General features: G+C 40.5%; 1 protein-coding gene across 3 annotated transcripts in view; it reads left to right on the top strand.

Moving 5' to 3' along the window:
- ahcyl2b (adenosylhomocysteinase like 2b) overlaps positions 1–22,189 on the top strand; it is a 41,688-nt gene extending 19,499 nt beyond the window's left edge. The window contains exons 2-17 of one of the 3 annotated variants that reach the window (XM_044343057.1): positions 8,135–8,246; positions 11,473–11,616; positions 12,186–12,286; positions 12,385–12,487; positions 12,644–12,738; positions 13,211–13,317; positions 13,794–13,910; positions 14,047–14,110; positions 14,532–14,620; positions 14,715–14,785; positions 15,804–15,898; positions 16,776–16,874; positions 17,889–17,957; positions 18,116–18,194; positions 18,964–19,084; positions 19,330–22,189. In XM_044343057.1, coding sequence (XP_044198992.1) covers positions 8,135–8,246; positions 11,473–11,616; positions 12,186–12,286; positions 12,385–12,487; positions 12,644–12,738; positions 13,211–13,317; positions 13,794–13,910; positions 14,047–14,110; positions 14,532–14,620; positions 14,715–14,785; positions 15,804–15,898; positions 16,776–16,874; positions 17,889–17,957; positions 18,116–18,194; positions 18,964–19,084; positions 19,330–19,336 — 1,473 coding nt within the window. In that variant the 3' untranslated portion in view covers positions 19,337–22,189. Of the gene's footprint in view, positions 1–8,134; positions 8,247–11,472; positions 11,617–12,185; positions 12,287–12,384; positions 12,488–12,643; positions 12,739–13,210; positions 13,318–13,793; positions 13,911–14,046; positions 14,111–14,531; positions 14,621–14,714; positions 14,786–15,803; positions 15,899–16,775; positions 16,875–17,888; positions 17,958–18,115; positions 18,195–18,722; positions 18,800–18,963; positions 19,085–19,329 lie in introns of those variants that run through there. The other 2 variants (XM_044343058.1, XM_044343059.1) reach the window with 2 other exon arrangements.

Genomic DNA, 22,189 nt, shown 5'->3' with positions numbered 1-22,189 from the left:
ATTGTGGTTGACGGCCCACATTTGATGACCGTGATGCTGGTGATTTAGAGCGATATGTAAGGAAAAACAGAAGAGGAACTCTTTCTCAGGTGACTGAGAATGTCAATGCAGGACGTGATCAGACTGTGTCAGCAAGAACAGTCTGTCGTCAATTACACAGAGAGGGATATTATAGTAGGGTTGCAGAGCATAAACCTCTCATTACAAAGATTATTGCACATTTAAGAGTTCAGTGGTGCAAAAACCACAGGTACTGCTCTACAGAGATGTGGAACAATGATACAGTCAGATGAGTCATCCTTCACCATATTCTTGACAAGTGGGTGAGTGCATGTGTGACGTTCACCAAGAGAACAGTACAGGCCTGAATGCTTGATGCCTACAGTGAGGGGATCCGGTGGCTCTGTTATAATGTAGGGGGCATTTTGCTGGCACGGTTTGGGTCCACTTGTCCCCTTAGATGGAAGAGTCACTGCAAATCAATACAAAGTTTTTCTGAGTCATCACCTTTATACTATGATGAAACATTTCTATCCTGATGGGAGTATTCTCTTCCAGGATGACAATGCCCCAATTCACAGGGCACGAGGGGTCACTGAATAGTTTGAGTATGAAAATGATGTGAATCATATGCTACAGCCTTCACAGTTACCAGATCTCAACCCAATTGAACATCTATGGAAGATTTTGGACTGACGTGTTAGACAGCGCTCTCCACCACCATCATCAAAACACCAAATGAGGGAATATCTTTTTGAAGAATGGTCTTAATGGTAAATGGACTTTACTTGTATAGCTCCTTTCTAGTCTTCCAACCACTCAAAGCGCTTTCTTACACTACGAGCCACATTCGTCCATTAACGCACACATTCATACGCTGAACGGGTACAAGGGTTACCATGCAAGGTCCCAACCTGCGCATCAGAGGGAACTAACCATTCACATACATTCATACACACAGGAGCAATTTGGGGTTCAGTATCTCGCCCAAGGACACTTCAACTGAACCACATCCACATTCCTCCAGTAGAGTTCAGAGACTTGTAGAATCAATGCCAAGGTGCATTAAAGCTGTTCTGGTGTCACATGTTGGCCCAACACCTTTCTAAGACACTTTATGTTGGTTTTTCCTTTAATATGTCACCCATCTATATGTGTATGTAGGCTCTTTGGTGTCATACCAAATTTCGGCGTCATGATTGAACACTGAATTTCTTGCACTTGTCTGTTGTAGAATTATCTCCTCTAGCTGGGGTGAGATAATCATTTTCAGAATTGAGTAAAGTGGTTTTTCCTTTGTTTCTTCAAATTATTATAGCAAGTTACTTATTACTCAAGATTTGTCAACAAAAAGTTATGTTTAACAGCCAAAAGCCCAACTACGCATATTCTAGTATCTTAGTTCAAAATCCAAAATAAAGAAGATTATTGACTTGAAGGGACAAATGAAGTATGAATGACTTAATTCAAGGATACTTCTCACTAATTTGCCCACAAATTATCAAAAAATCCGCCTCATTGCCCAGCCATACCCACAACAGGACCGCTCATTGGTCAGCATCAAAGGACTGTAGTATTTAAGGCTGCTGCAACTAATGATTGTTTTCATTATTGATAATTATTATTAACCTATTTAGTTGTTTGGTCTATAAAATGGTGTAAAGTGTTTCCCAAGTCTCAAATGTCTTCTTTTGTGCCGACCAACAGTCCTCAACCTAGTTTATTAGTAAAGTTTATTATCATAGAGGACTAATTTAAGAAGAAAAAATAACTCAAAACGATTCATAGATTATCAAAATAGTCGATTGACTAATTGTTGCGACTCTAGTAGTGTTATTGATCAGTTTACAGGTGTTTGTATAACTGTGGGTTTGTGGCAGATTTAGCTGGGAACAGAGGAGACATGTTAAGACAACAGTCCCTGGTTAAACACAAGCCAAAGAAATCTATGTGATGTCAGGGCTGCACGCATTCAGATACAGATTTGTTTTGTTATGTGGAGTTTTCCTGTTGGTTTATCTACCAGTGACATCACTGAGGACGTCAAAGTTGAGGTCTGATGCAGTCACGGTCGCGTTATCTAAAGAGTTGTCATGTCAGAGTACTCTTAACGCATTCTTTTGCGTGGAAGATTCATTCACTGTTGATGTTTGGCCAAACTAATCTTCCAAGGTTTTGCACAGCTTCTGGCATGACTGTTTCATTTAGACTAGCTTGCAAAGACTTGAAAACATTTTAGCTAAACTTTAATTTTTGGGGGAAGAAATTTTTTTTTTTTTCCTTTTTGGAGTCATGCCAAAGGCTTATTGAGCGCAGCTGAGATGCAGAGGAAGCTGGGTATTTTGCACTTAATATGTGCATTGTTCCTGGGTTGAAAAGGGTTTTTGATGGATTGCAAAAAACTAAAGAATTATTTTTCCAAGCTGCTTTGTGGAATATAAAGGACCTGGTGATTTATCTTTATTACCTGTTTAGCCTAGATGAACTTCACCAATCAGTTGTTGATATCTCACCTCGGCCTATGTGTTTGTTTTTATTTAACAGTCCACCCTGCTGTTCTTCAGGTAGATCTGAAGTAATCTCATTACAAAAGGCTACGTGCCACCTCTGTGCCACAGGAGATTCGTGTCCCATAAACAAACAACCCTACCTGTAAACCAAATTTACCTTCCTTGCATTGTTTTTGCCTCGCCGTCTGTAATTAATATTTTGTTCTGCCTCAGTCTTAGTGAGGGTACAATCTGTGCAAGCAGAGAATTTCTTTGTGTGTCAGGTTTTCTGTATGTTTACTAGTGGCACTGACTAAAGGGTTTAAACATCCTTGTTCATTATGAATCAGAGGCTTGTTTTTTCAGTGTGCACAGATTTTTTTTTTTTTCATTTCATGGAAACTTTTGGTCAGTGAATCTTAAGTCGATAACCATGGATGCTGTGTTTTTAAAAAATGTTTGGATGTTTGGCAGGCGCAGTTCTGACATTTATTGTATGAATTGGCACCTCCGCCCTTGTTCCTGAAGGTCTCGAAGGTGTAATTTAAATGTATTAACTTCTTATGCTGTTGGTAGAGAAAGTTGCCAGTTCAGCGTGATGAGCTTTGCCTGCAATAATAAATGGCTGCGGGGAAACCGTACAGTATCATATCTCACCACATTCACTGCTACATCTGTGCCTGTTTGTTTTCTTTTTTACTCTCGCCCAAAGGGGTTTCTGTTTTTTCACCAGGCCGGCCCAGACGTTCTTCCTGCCTTGTGCAGCAGATCCCATAGCGTTAAGCTTGCTTGTTGATTGTATTCAGGCAGAGATCCCCCTGCCCTGTCCTGGAACATAACTGCTTACCACAGAGTTAAAACAAACCATGCCCATGCTGGTTATGGCAGAGGGGGAAGTATTTAGATTTTCTGGTATTTATGGTGGTATTTGCCATATCACTGTAGTATCACTGTATCACATAGAGTTAAATAAGCAGATGGAACACAAAGCTTGTGTGTATGATCTGTTAGGTCAGATATCTGTTTGCTCCAGCATGAGTGCTTTGCACCGCTTTAGGGATTCCGGTTGGAGTAAAAATAAATTATTGAGGGTTAAGCTTAGACCTCCACCTCTACCCTAACCCAACGTGCAAATGGAGTTTTTATTTTTCTCCTCTAGCCAACCGAAAAAACAGCTTGATAGCATCATTATCCTGTATTAAAATGAATTAGAAAAGTTGAAAAATGAACATATTGAGTCATTTGAGTAAAGTGAATTTATTTTTTGAAGGGGAAAAAAGCTCATAAAATAACCTCCTAAACCATTAAAAATGACACTTCAACATTTTTCATGATGTGAATTCACAAAGCTGAAAATGCATAGTGGACATGTTGGATTTTTGCCTTAATGAATATCACGGTGTTTTCAGCTAAATATAAATCTGTTTAGTGTCTAGCCACACCTGGCTTCACTCACTGTATCCCACATCATCTCCTTTCTGTGGCACCAAAGTTTTCTCCTCAGAAAATAAAGTTTTAGCAACTTCACCTCATGGCTACCTGTAATCTCATTTCGCTGTGGAGCACACACAGACGAGTGGAAGGTGGCAGTCTTGGGTGAGCGCCCATGTGTCCCAGTATTGAGTTAACATCCATTATTCACATGTCATTAGCCTCCCAATCAGTCACCATCCATAATGTAGGGGAGCGAACGGCAAAGTCAGAGAGAGTCAGCATTTGTCTGGCAGGTTATCGTGAGCGGCTGTGGATTAGAGCATCAGCTCACTCATTGCCTTAAAAGTCTCACTGCAGCAGATTAAAATACAGATGATTTATTGATAGTTATTGGCTCTTACAGTTTCCAAAGTTGCTGACAAAGTACTACTATGTAATAATAATTCTGGAGATTCTTTGGTCTTGCTTGCCAAGGACCAACTACAAGATAGAAATCAAATCCTGTGCTGTCATGAGGGTATATTGACCTTCTCGTCCTCATTTATTCACCTGCTCTCATTCACTCGCACAGGAATAATAACACTCCAACGTGCCATTCTATCTGGCAGTACCCCCTGTTCTGAGGCCTGAGCTAACCAGTGGTAATCTTGTCCCAAAAACATCTCATAAGCCCCTCTATCCGCTCCTCCTGAGCTCCCAAAATGACCCTCAATCCTTCGGCGCAAATCTGAGCTCCTAAAAACTCCTCATCTAACCTCCATCCGATAAACCCGAAAAGACCAATAGTCCTATTACTGTTAGCTGCTGTTATAGGGGTCAGGGTTATTTGCACCACTCACTCGCCCTCCTAAACGATGCACATAGTTGATGAAAAAACCTCTGCTAACTTCTGTGTAGAGATAAGATGCTCAAATCTTAACCGTAAAAGCTCGTGCACACTTTCAATTTCTTTTAGGCAGGTAAAGGCAGTAAACTTAATTACAGATACATTGTTTCTTTACCTGATACATAGATATGATGCTGCCATTTTAGATTAAGTTTTTAGGGGTTTGCTGCTCCCTTGATTATTTATGTGTGTTATGTTTTTATCATTGGGAGAGACTTGGGAAGCTTTTTGATTTAGAAAAAATAGTGGTTCAGATGACGCCATGACGGTTGTTTTTTTGTGTTCCAATTCTGGATACATTTTAGTAAATCCCATAGAGTCCCACCCTATTTTTTTTGGAAAACACATTTAGCTATTTTAAGGGCCTCCAAGCAGCCTCTCAAGGGCTGACATCATATTTTTTCATTTTTTCCTTCCTTGATAACTTTCCTTGTAAAAAGAAGACACAAGACACACAAAATGTACATGTTCCTAACAGAGTTACATCAAATCTTAGTGATTTTTTTAAAAAAAAAAATTTATTTTAAATCCTGAATAAACTCAAATGAGAATACTTACTTATTGATACCTTTTTAGTTATTTTCTATCCTGCTCTTAGTAGGTACAAACCATAACCATCTTGGGTCAGCAGGGGTAAAGCTTAGCTTCGGTTTGGATGCCAGTAATTCAGGGGCCCAATCTCTGGAACAATCGACAATTAAACAAGAAAACAGAGGTAGGAGAGAGGGAGGGCAAAAATGAAAGGAAGGGGAAACAATTCGTTGCATTGTGTCTGCCGGCACATGGTCCGACCAGTTTTGGCAGGATTGCAGGAAAACGGATGCAGAGGGAGAAGAGGGTAGCCTATTAAATGATCAGACCTCGAAAGACCGGGTCTCCATCAACACACGCTCAAGGCACACACCATAGTTTCATCAAACACATGTGGCAATGCTGAAGAAGAAAAAGAATGGGGAAAGCAGTGAGTCCTGTGTGAAAAAGGTAAGAGGAAAACGGAGCGGGAGGAGAGAGTGGATGAGTCTGGTGATGCCTTGAATTCAGAATCTGGAGTTTGAGAAAATCGGTTTCTGGATGCAGCAGAAATGTTTAGCAGCTAATAGCCAACATTCACAAACAGCTGGAAGTGAAAGTAAGCAAATAGTGAATTTGTTTGCATTGGATTTGAACAACTTAAGTACCAGGAAATTGTTTCCTCCCTTGTCTCTATGTGATGTGTTTGATTATGGTCTTGCTGTCTGAGAGCTATAATGTTTATGGTTCATTATGGGACTATCTGGAAGGTGTCAATGCTCCAATCTGCATTATTGCTGTGGGGAAGTAGCACTACTTAAAGGGGACCTGTTATGCTCATTTCCAGCTCTATATTTTTATTCTGGGACTCCATTAGAGTAACTTTGTATGATTCACAGTTCAAAAAATTCCTTATTCATCTTATAGTGGCCCTTTATGCAGCCACTTTGTTCAGCCTCTGTTCTGATTGGCCAGCTTTCCGGAAGCCTGCCGAGGGGCAGAGTCATGTTAAGTTACCGCCGATGCAAACCCAATATTTCCTGCTTTACTGCTTCATATTAAAAGCTTTTAAATTACTAAATAACAGGGGACGTTATTGTGAAGAATTTACAAGAAATGAAACGTGTTCCTCACTGAATTAACAGCTTTGTTAGTGGCGCTAAAAAACAGTCAACACAACAACATATGGAGATATTTGGAGCTATTTGTTCAGCGGATCAGTTAGAAATAATCCAGGGAGGAATAGTACAAGCAGAAACAGCCACAGTGATGATGATGTTTGATGAAGACCAGCACACCTCCAACAGGTACACTACTTATTTTACTTTGCCCTGCTGTGTAATGGAAAAACACTCACAGCATGCCAGCTTGATGCGAGTCATGGCTTGGCGTGACTACTCCCAAAACAATAGAAAAATGCCATAATGTTAGCAGAGAGGAGCAGTGAACTTGCGCACTGTGTGTGGAGCAGATGACCATATAAAGAAATCTGTCACGAATTGATATCAGCTCAGGCTGAAAGTAGAAAAAACTTGAAAACTGAGCGTTCAGAGCAGTCTGAAGCTGGTGCTTTTTGCTCACAGTTATTATTTCTACATACTTTTACCTCATTATTTGACACTTTGGCCATGTTAAAATAACACCCGACACTGAAACATTATTTATATATGACTGAAAATAAGGAAAAGCATAATAATTCCCTTTTAAGAACTGAGAGAAAAAAAATGCAGAAATGAGTAAATGGTTGATATTGTTGATGATTTCATGTGTCGATGTAAGAGCTGACTCAGTGTTCTGTGTGATTGGAAAACAGTTCTGCCCTGTGTGTCATTCACTGAGTGTTCCACATTGAGTGAATTAATATACACACACACACACACGCAGAGCTTTCTGACGTACTTACAGACTCACAGAGGATGTGTTTGAGTCAGAATTTTGCTTTTGTCATTTCTCTCTAATTTTAAAAACAAAACAAAACAAAAAAACCCTGAAAATATCTGCTGTGGCGAAGTTGTTTTGTACTCAAGGACGGCCTTCAACACAGAGAAGGGTAAAGACTGGAAATGAAAAAGGAACAACATTCGTTCTGCTCCTTTTTTATCAAATCTTGAAAAGCCTTTTCACCACCTCCGTCAGAGAACTGCGGCACTGGCAAAATCTCTGTTTGTGGGTGTTATTCAACAGTTACAAACCCAACTTTTCTCCTCTCAGGCAGAGATGAAAAAGCTCAAAATTACATGTTGTATTCATGCCTCAAAACTCACCCATCAGCATGATTGTATGGTTTTTATGGTAGGAAAATAATTCATAACATTATCACTGACGATGTTAATAATAACTGATGATGTCAATGAATGACTGATAATTTATCAGCACATGAATTATGATGCAGCAGCATTGACTCTGATGCAACAGTGGAAAGATCAACAGAGCGATAGTATCATGGTCAGTCGGTGGCCTGACTGCTCACTTCACTGTACCAGGATGAACTGTTGTACCTTGTGTGTAGCCTTGCCGTTGGTTGATAAAAGCCTCATTGTCTCCATTATCTTCTAAAGTGAGAGTGAATTCAAAGCTGGTCTCCTTCCCTGGAGACTGCAATGTACTTGCTCTGTCTCCTCTATTTATTATCACCCCTTTTATCTTGGTTTTTTGCATCTTTTCTTATCTGTGAAACTTTTTTAGTTTATCAGAAAAAAACCCCCCGCTGTCCTTACATAAACCCAGCACGACCTGTGTCAAATGTTCATGGGTTTTACATTTATGCAGTCGTAAAAAAAACCTTGAGTTCTGATCTCAGCTCCCTCTCAACCAGCAGATCCAGTTCGCCGACCAGAAACAGGAGTTCAACAAGCGTCCCTCCAAGATTGGCCGACGCTCTCTGTCCCGCTCCATCTCCCAGTCCTCCACAGACAGCTACAGCTCAGGTAAACCCACACACACACACACACACACACACTTCCTACTGTATCACTCAATATCTGTAGCCTGGTTATGTTTCCATAGCTTTTTCTTATGACACCAAACATCTAGAAAGTACCTTGTCTCCTTTGCTTGGTTTTACTTGGTGTCTCTCATTCTCACACTCTGACACTGTAGTTCATGTGAAACTGTGGGCTCTGTGTTAGAGGATTAGCTTGCTGGGGATCTTCTGGAGGAGAGAGAGAAGTATTAGGTGTGGTTGAAACTAAATTATATCCCCAGTCTGATTTATGACTGCAGTGGTGAGAGACGAGAAAGTTAGAGAGAGATGTGGACATGTTGGTGCAGCATATAGCACTGATACAGATGGATGAGGGAAGCAGAGGATTTAGAGGTAGTTATACCTTTTTCTTGGCTGAAAAAATGGATGTAAAAATAAGTATAATGAACCAGAAGAGAACAGAGGAAGCCATTCATGATATTACAGAGCAGTCATGCAGAAAAATAGTGTCTTTTTTTTTTTTTTTAAGAAAACCTGTAAAACATATGTAAATAGCACCCATACAGCCACCTTTTCCACAGTTTTACCCCTTGAAAAACACAGCTCAAGGAAACATAACATAAGGCTAAGACCTTTTCTGTCACTCCTCTTCTCAGCACTCTAAAAGCAGACTTTTCGGAAACGTCACCACTTAATCTGCTTCAATTTCAGGCACTCTTGAGTTGTTGCTGTGTGTCAGGGTCAGTCACAGGACACAGATCTTCCAATGACACCATTAACATGATGAATTAATCTGTGTGTTAGACAGTTGACAGTAGGCAGGATATGATGGACAAACAGATGGATGACAGATGGACAAAATGACTTTTAGTCAGTATTAGCAGACGGCTGTAATGGGTCCCTAAGGTCAGGGGTACTAAAAAAAAGTCTACTGAGTAGTGAGTACTCTCACTTACTGAGAAAAAGATGAAACATTTTCATCCTGTGACTTCCCGTTGGCACATTGGGAGGCTGTTTTTGTTAGGCAAGCAACACCAATCAGGGTCAGCTGAGAAAAAGGCCTTGTGGGGTTTATCTTCTCTCAGGAAAATAAAAATCAGCCCAATATTGTTCTTAATTTTTGTTTATACAGTAAATCATGACACATTTAACTCTTGGCTGCTTGTATTTGTTTCTTAGGAAAAGAGTTTTGTCTAAAATATAATGGAATCTGAAGTTACAGAAGATTTTTGCTAGTGTTCCTTGTGTCACCTGATCTTTTCCAGAGGAGTTTTTGGTTGCTACCGCCCCCCTTTCCATAATAACATTTGACAGAAAGAGCAGGTTGTCCACAGGTGACTGCTCTTTAACCTTCTTTCTTATAAACGTAACATTTTGAACTTTGAATTCAACTCTTTACAGCTCTAAAACCAAAATTGGCACAGTCAGTGTAGTCTACCTACCTAAGGTGAGAGTTGGATTCGTTCCAGTTCTCCCGCACTAAATCTTGTTGTTCTCTTTTCTTCTTCTTTCCTCTCAGCTCGGCTCTTATTCCCTCTACCTCCCAACAACCTTCCTCTACCAGCCCCACGCTGTCAGATCATGACTAAAATAATGATCTGGATTTTTTTCCCCCTTAGATATTGTGATAGTGATGAGAGCGCTTAGTCTGCATTTAATTCACGCAGTGATTTGACAGGCTGTAGTGTTTTGTCTGTGCTGTTGGCTTCTTCTTATGTTGACATCTGAGCTATTCTTAACCCCTATAAAATGAGTGAAATGTTGTCAGCGCTGCCAATATTAGGGTTATTTTCAGAAACTCACACTGCCCTACTGTCTCTGCCTTGACCCTCTTTACCCCCCCCCCCCCCCCCCCCCCCCCCCCCCCACACCCCCACCCCCACACCCCCACCCCCACCCCACCCACCCCTTCCTCTGCTGTCTTCTCCCATAATTCCTTCACCTGAGTGGCTCTTATTTCTCTGATGGTTCCCACAGTGCAGAGACACTCTGAACACACCAGTAATACTTTTCCCGAGACCACTTTGGTATAGATTCTCTTAATCAGGGATCTTTTTTTTTTCCCAAACTGTCCAACTCTATAAAAGCATAGCAGATGGATTTTATGAACATACCTTTTTTTTAAACCATGTCTCAATATTGATCGGGAAGTAATGATTGAAAGGTTGATAGAATGGTCAAAAATCACTGTTGGCAAATACTGAGTTCAAAATTTGTTGTCTTAAATACAAAAATTGAGAATCTCTAAATATATTTCTTTAAGTAACAGTGAGTAACAAGGTTTAGACTAAGTATTAGGTTGGTAAAGGTCAGATATATTTCATTTTTTATGTTTTTAGAGGAATCTAAATCTCTTCTGTGTCTGAAACAGACTAGCTGTACACACTATCTTCAGCTCTGTCCCAGAATCCTTTGCAAGTATCAGTACATTCCTCATGACCCCTAAGATCTCCTCAGCTCACACTCTCCCCCCCTCCCTCTCCTCCTGTCAGTATGGATGGCAGATTTCAAAAGAAGATTTTTTCCTAACAGTAGACTCTTGGATTATTACCTTTCTGTTTTAAGCCTTTCCTGTACTGGCACAGTACAGCATGTCCTTTAACTTCAGCATTGTTACAATGCTGGCAAGGTATCTGATACTGGTCCCTGGTCATTTAGAAAGGGCGGTAGGAGTGATATTGGCATCGTGCAACTGCTTTTACACACTGCACCTGCTTAATGAGTCAGCTAGTAACACAGGAACTACACGCTACTGGTGCCAGTCACGGAGGCATCTCCTCACCGGGTGTGCTGCTGTACGCAGTGGGTACCACTGTTTATATCTCACTGAGCCGCACTGATACTTCTCCATGACATGTTTTCTTCCACTTTTATACTGTGTTTACTTTGCACTGCAGTCTTAATATTGGAAAGAGGCTGGAGTCGCTCTGTAGGAGGAAAAGATTTTGAAGACAGCTTTATAATCAATTCACCTCAGTGCTGTGCAGAATCCATGGCCTTGCAAACTCAAATTGCAGGGTTGGGAAAAGCACATAAATCCAAGGCACTTTGTGTTTGTGCTGCACTTTGAAACCTTAAAGCTCTGGATGAAAAAAAAAAATCCTTTAGAAAACAAAATCCTGTTTCAAACTTTTATTTATATTGCAACAGGACTTTTTTTGGCTATATTGTGCCTTTATGAGTGTGACATGCTGACAATATTTATGTATGTGTGTGTGTTTGTCTTTTAGCGGCGTCATACACGGACAGCTCTGATGATGAGACGTCTCCTCGGGACAAACAGCAGAAGAACTCCAAGGGCAACGGAGACTTCTGTATCAAAAACATCAAACAGGCTGACTTCGGACGCAGAGAGATTGAGATTGCAGAGCAAGGTTTGTCTGGCTTCTTTTTTCTTTTCTTTTTTTTTTTTTTCTTGTGAGACATTTTTATCTCAGTCTTGGTTATTATTATGCCATTTATTAATAGAATATTTGGCATCTTGTAAAATAAGGGACTGTCACTGCTCACTTTGAAAGGGTAGAATCTTAAGATGAACTGTTTAAGGGGTAGATGCAAGGTCATGCTACGTTCAAAGAGTGTCAGTGATGTGCATGTGTTGCTAACACCTCCTCCACTCTGCTGGGTGGCCATATGTCCCCTGCCACCGCAAGTGAGAACACCATTTAAAAATCAAATACACATTATTCACATCATTCCCTAATTAGCCTACTTCACAGAACTTACAGAGAGCCTCAGCTGAACCCTGCAGGCTACACACACACACACACACACACACACACACACACACACACATCATTATGTCCTTAGCATCAGTATCCCTCAGCTGGATGAGTCGATGGATTAGCGATGAAGGATTAAATGATGGGAATTCCTTCATTCGAGCTTCCAGCTGATTCCCCCGTATCCATTTTGTATGTTTTGTGTGTTTTTCCTCCTCCAGAGATGCCAGCCCTGATGGCTCTGAGGAAGCGAGCCCAGGGGGAGAAACCCCTCGCTGGTGCCAAGGTGGTGGGCTGCACCCACATCACTGCCCAGACTGCTGTGAGTAGGAACGCAAGACACAAGACACACACTCACTTCCAGTGTAAATATAATCATAATAATGGCAGCCATATCTGACTCCTGTTCCGTCTCCTCAGGTGCTGATGGAGACTCTGTCAGCTTTGGGGGCTCAGTGTAGATGGGCAGCCTGCAACATCTACTCCACCCAGAATGAAGTGGCAGCTGCCCTGGCAGAGGGAGGTGAGACATTGTGTTCCTGTGTGTGTGTGTGACACCTGACTTTTACTTCTCTCCTGTTGCCTTAAAATATTCAGAGGCTCCTTTTCACTCATTCTCCACCTCTGTGGGGTTTTTCCTTTTCTTGCTATGTATAAAATACTTCCCGTCTCTTTCCAGGTTTCAGTGTGTTTGCGTGGAAGGGCGAGTCAGAGGACGACTTCTGGTGGTGCATCGATCGCTGTGTCAACGTTGAAGGCTGGCAACCCAACATGGTAGCACACCTACATTCTCAATAAAGCTTACTAAAGCATGAGAGAAATATCTTTTTGTTTTACCCCCCCTCCTACAATCACTGTAGGTGGTGCATAGTGGAATTTGCAATTTTCACCAAATAATTTGATATTTTTGAATGTAGTAGAGCGTCTATTTTTAATTGATGATTAGTTACCTGCCACATTGTGCAGAAGAAAAAGGATTAGCAGTCTAATGTGCATGACTGCATTTTGAGATTAGCTTTGATTTAAAAACATGCAAATATGTTGTTTGACTTCCAGGATTGAAGCACACATACATTTAAATGTTATCATGAAATGAAAATACTCCCGTGGGAAAACAGATTTCTTTCTATTGAATGTTGATTTTAAAAAAAAAAAAAAACTTGATTGAATTGAAGATATGTTATCTGACCCTGGAACTGATCTACAAGTTTGAGATTCAGTCAGTCTGTCCCTGGTTGTCTTTCAGATCTTGGATGACGGTGGAGACCTGACTCACTGGATCTATAAAAAATACCCCAACATGTTCAAGAAGATCAAGGGCATCGTAGAGGAGAGCGTCACCGGTGTGCACAGGTGAGACTTGCATCAAGCCTCTATCATTGACTGTGTAGTTCTCCTGAGCAGTGCTTCTTGTAAAAGTCATAAAATACGTCACTGCTCAGCAGAGAAAACCACTGATAATTATTTTAAATGGCAGAATGTGCAAGTAAATTTTCATACGCAAAATCAAAGACACACATACAGTGACACGCTCATACAGTTTCTGGTATAACATCACCATCTAGTGGTGAAAATATTCTCTACTAACAAGTGTGCTATGATTACACAATTCTGCAGCATTGCATGCATTGCAGTGTGTATAGGAGTAGAATATAAAGTAGAATATTCATTTTATTTAATGATAACAAATCATTAAATGATAAAACTTGGTCTGTCTTACAAACGTATCGCTTTGTGTATCACTGGAGGTTTCAGTTTATATTGTCAACACTAAACATGACATGATTTATCTGTTTTATCGTTTTTCATGTATGTTAACGTGTGTGTAGGTTGTACCAGCTGTCCAAGGCAGGGAAGCTGTGCGTCCCAGCCATGAACGTCAACGACTCAGTGACCAAGCAGAAGTTTGACAACCTCTACTGCTGCAGGGAGTCCATCCTAGACGGGTATGAAACAGTCTCCTGTGTCAGAACTCCTAAGAAAACAGTTGTTGTTTGAACATTTAGTGTCGCAGGGCTCTACTCCAAACGGTCTGAATAAATATGAAGCAGCCGCTGAAATAATTCTGTTTCTGTTACTTAGCCTGAAGAGGACCACTGACGTCATGTTCGGAGGCAAACAGGTGGTGGTGTGTGGATACGGAGAGGTAAGGCTGACACACGGAAACAAGCTCATACACAGTGCTTTTCTCACTGAAAGACCAAAATGTTAGAGCAATCCTCTCCCCCTCTTAATACAAACCAGGTAAAATTACACGAAGGCTATGATACATCTACTTATAAAATTATCTTTCAAGTAAAAAAAAAACAAAAAACATTTTCTGTGAAAGTTATTTATTACTACTAGGGCACATAGTTTGCTTTGTGCCATATCATGGACATTATCCTATAAAACACCTAAAGGTATAATAAATGTATATTGTACATGATTATGTTGGGTTACTGTAGTTAAAATCAAACAGCAAGCAATAGTGATGTTCATCATGTGGCGTGACATCATGTTGTCTCCTTTGATTTCACGTTTGTCTGTTATAATGTGTGTTAATATCTCTCGTCTGTCATCCGCAGGTGGGAAAAGGCTGTTGTGCCGCCCTCAAAGCGATGGGCTCCATCGTCTACGTCACAGAGATCGACCCCATCTGTGCCTTGCAGGCCTGGTAAGAACTCGACGGGTCGAGTTTCTTATAGCTCACTGCTGGCGTTGACATTTCTTTTTTTTATGCTCTTTATTTTCTTTCCTCTCGATCACAGCATGGACGGCTTCCGGCTGGTAAAGCTCAATGAAGTCATCAGACAAGTGGACATCGTCATCACCTGCACAGGTTTATTCAGCTGCTGTGTTTCTGTCTCAATAAAGAAGAATCTCTCATTTATTTCTGACTGTGTGAAGCTGAGATTCATAAGTAGTTCTGCATCATAATAATTAAATTGCTGACTAATCGCTTTGCAGTAGTTGCACAGTGATTTGTCCTGTTGGTTTTTGTTTTGGGGCATAATCCACAAATAACAGTGCATAAATAAATGCAGTTATTACACAGGGGAAACTCGCATCCTGTGCATCGGGAAGGTTCAAGAAGTACAAGAGACAGTAACACATTTCTGTCACTGCAGACTGTATTAAAGTCATGATCATTAACATGAAACAGTTACTGATCAAGTTCTCCGCTAAGTCGTCCTGAACACTTAATTAAAGCAGAGAACGACTCGTCTCTGCTTCACCGCTGTCACTTCATTCACTGCTGTCTTCAGGGTTGAGACTTCAGTCTGCAATGTAACAGGAAGAGATAATGAAGGTGGAAGACGATTTGTGTGGTTTGCGTGAGATTGTCCTAATACAGTTACAAAGTGCTGTGAAATAAATAAAACAGGACAGGCATTAGCTCTAATAAGGTCACTCACTGTCAGCTCCGTTAAGTTCCCTCATTAGAGCCCTCGCAGCAAAATTCAGAAAGCTTGTTGGATTCCCAGTGAAATAATGAGCAAAATAAGTTATCAATTGCTTTTTAAAATATTCATAATTTTAAAAAATAAATGGATGAAACATGAAACATGTACAGATCCTTAAAAATGCACTACGCAGACAAGTGGAACGCTGAAATGTAATCACATTTTCAGACTTAATTAATTATGATAAATTGTGAGATAAGATATAATTAAATCAAGTATAGTAAAAAAAGAGTTGAACCTTATTGGGCCTCCTTGCAACACTTCATTTGCTAAAACTTAAAATCTATACTCTAGTTTGTCTTTTGTTTCTGTCTCAATTGAGCTCTCTCTCTGTCTGTCACCACTTCTTGCTCTTTGTGCATTTGTCTTTATCTTTTCTCTCCCTCCCATCAGGCAATAAGAACGTGGTGGTGAGAGAGTACCTCGACCGTATGAAGAACGGCTGCATTGTCTGCAACATGGGACACTCCAACACCGAGATTGATGTGGTCAGTTACCAGCTCTCATAAACTCCTTTTTCTCTATCTATACTTACATGTGGGCTGAACAGATTTAATAACAACAATACAGGTTACAGCCATCGCACACTTCAACTTGTTCTATAGCAAGTTTGTCTTTTAGAGGTCCACAAGAAAAGACAATTATACAACAGAACAAATCAAGAAGCATGATCAAATATCAAAACAGAATCCAGACACAAAAAGTGTCAGTTCTGATGACACGAGTGACAACACGCTGACTGTTCTTCTGTCTGTAAAGCCTGACCTTGGGCAGTGAGTGTTCATTGTCGTCATGGTAACTGACAGCTTAGCTTGAGCCAGTAGAGCTGATGTGAAAGGCCTGATCAATAGTTCAGTGGTCAGGCTGCTAGAGCTTTACAAACCATTAAAACATGACAATGAGTCTCAGACATCAGGAATTTTTTTTTAAAGCAGATCATTAATGAAAGTTATGATGTCTTTGATGCTTGCTGTTTTGAGGTAAATATAAAGACAGTAGTTGAATTACATTTACAGTTTAGGCTTTAACTGTAGACTTCTAACACTGACTGCACCAGTATAATACAAAGATAAGGGTTGTGCTACTCTGACTGTATTTCTCTGACCATAAAACCATAAAACATCAAAATAAAAGTATTAGGAATAGGAAAAAAATGGAGGATTTGCATGGATTTTTCTTTTCAAAAACAGCAATGAGAAAGAGTAGTGGTGAAAGGAAGCAGTTCAGATATGAGAGGAAACTGTCACTTCTTACATGCTGGAAAAGAGCAAGCACACTTTTATCCCTTTGCATAAGACTGCTCATCCCAACGAAAACGAGAAGCGGAAGTAAATATTTCCTGATGATGTTTGTCTCATCCTGTAGGCGAGCCTGCGGACCCCCGAGCTGACCTGGGAGAGAGTGCGCTCTCAGGTGGACCACGTCATCTGGCCTGACGGCAAGAGGATAGTCCTGCTGGCTGAGGTACTCACACACACACTTATTCAAACAACTTTAAAAGCCGCCTCACAACTGATACACCATATATTTCCCTTTTTGCTCAACCAGTGAGTGAAATCACTCTATGGCGATAAGACACACACACACACACACCACTGCATAGATGCATTGCAGTTTAGGATTACTTGTGTGACAGAATGAGAGCAGTCTTGACAGGGCCAGACAGACAACCCGCCAGCCCGTCGATGCCTGCCTCTCTGCTGCTGTTTGATCTGCAGCAGGTGTCGACCACATCAGTAGATCCGCTCCTCACCTCCCCCCGCCTCCGTAATCGCACTCTGTTCCAAAAGTTCTGTTTCCTAAAAAAAAGAGTCTTGTTCCAAAAATGTCTGTCTAAAGTTATAGCACATCACCCAGACATCATCGTTCAGTATATCTGAAACGAAGAGAATTTAGATCGCCGGGTTTCTTTTAAAGTTTACTTTAGTTTTTAAATAGTAAATACGTCAAAGAGGAGCTATTTTTCATTCCTCTTTGTTTTACAACCGTTTCACAATGTAATACTAAATACTCAAGCGTTTATTTATTTATACAAATTCAAGATCCGTGCTTGTCTCCCATCGCTAAACTAGAGCGAGAGATGGGTCACGAAGACGCGTTTTGGCAGACAAGACAGTCGCAGCTGTAGAGGCTCTTTGTGTTCAGTTCACAGGGGTCAAAACAGCACAATGAGAGAATAAAGAAACTAAAGCTCCTTCCACAATTTAAAAAAGCCCACATCCTCTTATAGGAAGGGGGCCAGTTAAATGTTAGAATATGTGTGATTTGTAAAGTGCACCGGACATTTAATTCTGCTTTCATCATGCAACAACAACAATACAACCCTTCTCTGTTCCCTATGTTGGACTCGAGATGATTCATTTCTAACAGAGACTTCTCTTTTCTAACAACATCTCAGCCAGATTTTTACATCCTGACACTTTGTTCTCTCAACTAAAGAGTTAAAAACCTTTTTCAACTACGTCTTTTCCTCTTCAGGGTCGTCTGCTGAACCTCAGCTGTTCCACTGTGCCCACTTTCGTGCTCTCCATCACCGCCACTACCCAGGTAAACCCTGAGCATCATTTCCATTGTTGGTTCATGATTGATTTTGTTTTTTTTTCACTGCTCTCACTCAGCTTTATTTAACACTGTTAAAAATATGAAATCCAGAAGAGGTTGTGTGTTTGTGTGCGCACGTGAGTAACACTTGTGTCTCTGCCCAGGCGCTGGCTCTGATAGAGCTGTACAATGCCCCAGAGGGACGCTACAAACAGGATGTTTACCTGCTGCCCAAGAAGATGGGTAAGATTTTCCTCCAGTTTAGTCTGTGTTATTGGAAGAAACTCTGGACAAAGAGCGCTTAATGCCGAATAAGACAAAGACACTAAAAATTTGATAACATAGTTCTGATTTGATAACATAAACACAGTAAAATATCAGGTCAGAGAGACACATGATATCATGTTGGGTACTTAAGTAGCCACCAAGCAAGAAGATTAACAGGAAGTCATTACAGAGTTTGTGTTTGCCTCAGCAGAAAGCCCGCAGGCGTGTTGCATTTATTTCCACAGACAACACCAAACACATGTGGCCGACTTTATCTGTTTAATCCAGAGTTGTCTCCCCGGATAGCGAAATCATTCACAGTAGAACGAGCCCTGTGTGTCTGTGCACATATGTATGCGTGCATACAGCCCACAGCGTGTCTTTAGCGTTGCCTGTCGCATCCTTAGCTCTCCTCCCTGTGGATTAGAGAAGCACACATAGCATAGTATATAAAAACAGGGAGCCAAATGTAGGTCACTCAGGTGACGGCTGCTGCTACCACAGCACACACTGACAGAAAGATGATGGAGAGAGAGAGAGAGAGAGAGAAGGAAGAGCTGAGATGAGAAAAGAAGGCAGTAGAGACACAAAGAAGGATGAGGAGAGGAAAAGAGGAAGATAGAAGAATAAAGAAAGAGATGGAGAGACGGTAAATCCCAGAGTGCGTCTTTGCTTCCGTCTCACATTTGAATGATTAATCAGCCACAGATGCCTGGTGAATGTTAACGTGTTTCTTTCCCTCCAGATGAGTACGTGGCCAGCCTACATCTCCCTACGTTCGACGCACATCTCACAGAGCTGACTGACGAGCAGGCCAAGTATCTGGGCTTGAACAAGAACGGGCCCTTCAAGCCAAACTACTATAGGTATGAAAACACCTCAACTCACTAGAAAACAGCCAAGAGTTTATCAGTTCAGCTGGCGGAAGCTAAAAATGAAAGAGAGGGATTTGCTAGTCTTGGAGCTTAATGAATCTGGGGATTTTGTTAACCCTCTGCTGTCTGTGTGTCACTTAGTAAGACACCACATCTCTTACCTGCTAGTTCATCGTCAAATTTAGCGTATATATATATTTGTCTCACTTTGAGTGTTTTCTCTCTTTCTCTTGAAGGTATTAAATGAGTGTTGGGGTCGGACAGAAGAAATACCAATACTCCATGAATCGCACAGACTCATAGAGGAGAAGAGAAGGAGGATGAGGAGGACTGAAGGAAGGAAGGACGGACAGAATAGTCAACACACCTGCTTTATAAATGGGGGGGGGGGGAGGGGGCTCTGATTAAGCCTGTGGGCGAGGGGGGAGGGGTGGAGGGGGCGTGGCTTTTCCTGCGCTTATGGCAGTTGTTTAATTTATTCACGCTTGACAACAATAATAATAATAATAACATTAACTCTAACTCTGTGGAGCTGCTCCCGTCATTTGCCACTAGCTAGCTCCCACGTTAAGGGACGTCTTCTTCTTCTTCTCTAAGACGTTTTATTTCCCGTCAACTCGTCATTTCACCACCGTTATCTCTTTTTCTCTTTAGACGCCCATCTGTGTGTCGAGTTGTATGTAAAATCCTCCATCCTCCCTTCCCATCGCCAGATCTTTTATTGTTTAACTATTAAAGATGAAATTATTGACGCTAAAAAGATATATACTATATTAAAAAAAAAAAAAAATTATTAAAAAAAAAATCTGTGAATGAAGATGACCTTTTTGAAGATTTAGTGATGGACACTTTTTCCTGTCCTTTTTTTTTTTTTGTTGTTGTTGTCTTTTCTTTTCTACCTGTGATTATGTTTTTGTTTTCTCTTGTGTAATATTTGCGAGGGCGGGGCTAGACCTAGTGGGAGGGGTTGGGTGGGGTCTCAGGGTCCAATCATATCATGTCTTTTATTTGATCGTTTCGTTGAGATTCACAGTCGTGTCTGTTTTTAAACACTTTTTTAATGCGTTCTGTCCCTCCGGATAAGCCAAGTTGTAGTTTGTCAGTACCTTCTTTTTTTCCTTTTTTTTTTTTTTGTTTTTTTGGTTTTTTTTAAGTATGACTGGACGGTGACCGGTTCTTCCCACCTGTCACTCAAACTCACAGTGAAACCATCTCATTGGCTGTTCAGCTTCTTTCTTGGCTTCCCGCTGCTCACACGACGCCAGTGTTGAAGTAATGAAAAGTATTTCAAGCTAGTGCGAGCTAACCTTTTGCATTTTGTCTTTTCCTTTATAAAGAATGACTATACTGTATTAGAAGCATGGCAGGTTGTCAGATCATTACAAGGGGTAACTGTATATTTAGATATTTATATAGAAATTAAGATTTTTCTATCTTTTTCTCTCTTGCGCCATCTAATATCATTACTTTTGGAAAAAAATCAACATATGTCATAAAATAAGCAATTAAATGTTCTAATGATAAGTGTATTAAAAGTACTTAAACTCTCATTTTGAATACTGTGACAGAATATTTACAGAGATACCAAATGTGCAGTAAGTTGCTGCCGGGCCGGTACTAACACAGATTTCTTCAATCAGGTCCTCATTGAAGAGTATGGTGCTGTTAAGATTTACTGTACTTACCATACACACCACAACTCCTTGGTACTCAGTTGTAGTCAACAAAAAAAATCTGGGACTTAAATTCCACCATTTTCTCCATCAAGTTTCCCGTCTGTACAGATTCATGTGCATTTGCCTTTTTCCCAACTTGGCGTGCTACTCCTGATTTTACCGTAGTGTCCTCTCTCCACCTGAAAGGCTTAGACTTTTCTGGTATAATGAGCTGCACAGTCGTCATCCTCGGCAGCTTGACCTCAGCTGACCTGACGGTGGAAATTAGACAGTCCTGACAGTCATTTCACCTGACAGGCAGTGCACCTGAACCAATCAGATTCTCTGAGACGCTGCCAGCTCTGCTCTCACACAGTGGGATCAGATGCTTAAACACACACATGCAGTAGCTCATTACGCAGGTCTGAAATTTTTTGGGGGACCTACTGTACTGTATTTGAAATACAAATTTTATCATTTTCCAACTCTTGAACAGTTTGAAATAGCACAAAAAAAAAACTTTGTTTACAGGTCGAATAAATATTTTACTCACTTCAAATATAAATATACCTTCACACTTCATCCTTTATTTGTTATTTGTGTGACCTGTGACTTTTGAGCGATACCATCAGTGTACATATAACCGAATTCCAACCAAAGTCTTTAAATTCTGTGAAAACAAAATAAAGCCTGAAGAAAATGTAATTCTGAAGGTGTGTTGGAGCTTCTAAGATAAACCTACTGTACGCTCATATGCCGCCACCATATGCAAACTCAGTGTCACACTGATCCCTGCCAATGTTTGTGTATTTCTGTCTCTTTGTGCTGTTGAGAATCCCCTCTTAAAGTAGTGTCATCTGTTGTCAGTGTAGTTCTTAAACTTGCTGTCTAAAGTCTTATTTTTTTTCCCCTTTTTGTATGTGTGAGTGTGTGTTAAAGTGTGTGACCTCTTGAGAGAAAGCTGAGCTGATTATATGATGATGATGCGTGTGTGTGTGTCTAAATGTCTTTCTTTGTTTCTATACATCCTTTTTTCTGTTGTAGGCCATGGTTGCTTTGTTAACAGCTGCCTCAGGATCCTAGCCTGTGCGTTAGGGGGAGAGAAACCTTTTTTTTGTTTGTTTGGTTTTTTTTGTCAGCTGTAAGCTGACCAACACATGGGTGGGCGGGGGATGACACCAGCATCGTATATGTATATACATACTATATACAGATATGACAACCTTTAAAAGTATAGGAAGGAAAAGAAAAATCAACTCCTGTATTTATTGTTGTAAATCCTCATACAGTGCAAACTGGCAAAATTCTCAAACCTATTTTAAGTTGTCTAATAAAAGAAAAAAAAATCCTATGTTTAAATATTGCAAGTGATACTGGTAGATGAGCAATAATTAAAAAAAATCTGTAATCTCAATGAATAAAGATGTAAAAATTGTAACCA

The sequence above is a fragment of the Thunnus albacares genome, chromosome 23, assembly GCF_914725855.1.
Source record: "Thunnus albacares chromosome 23, fThuAlb1.1, whole genome shotgun sequence".
Classification (NCBI taxonomy): Eukaryota; Metazoa; Chordata; class Actinopteri; order Scombriformes; family Scombridae; genus Thunnus; species Thunnus albacares.
This window is presented reverse-complemented; position numbering and strand designations above follow the sequence as displayed.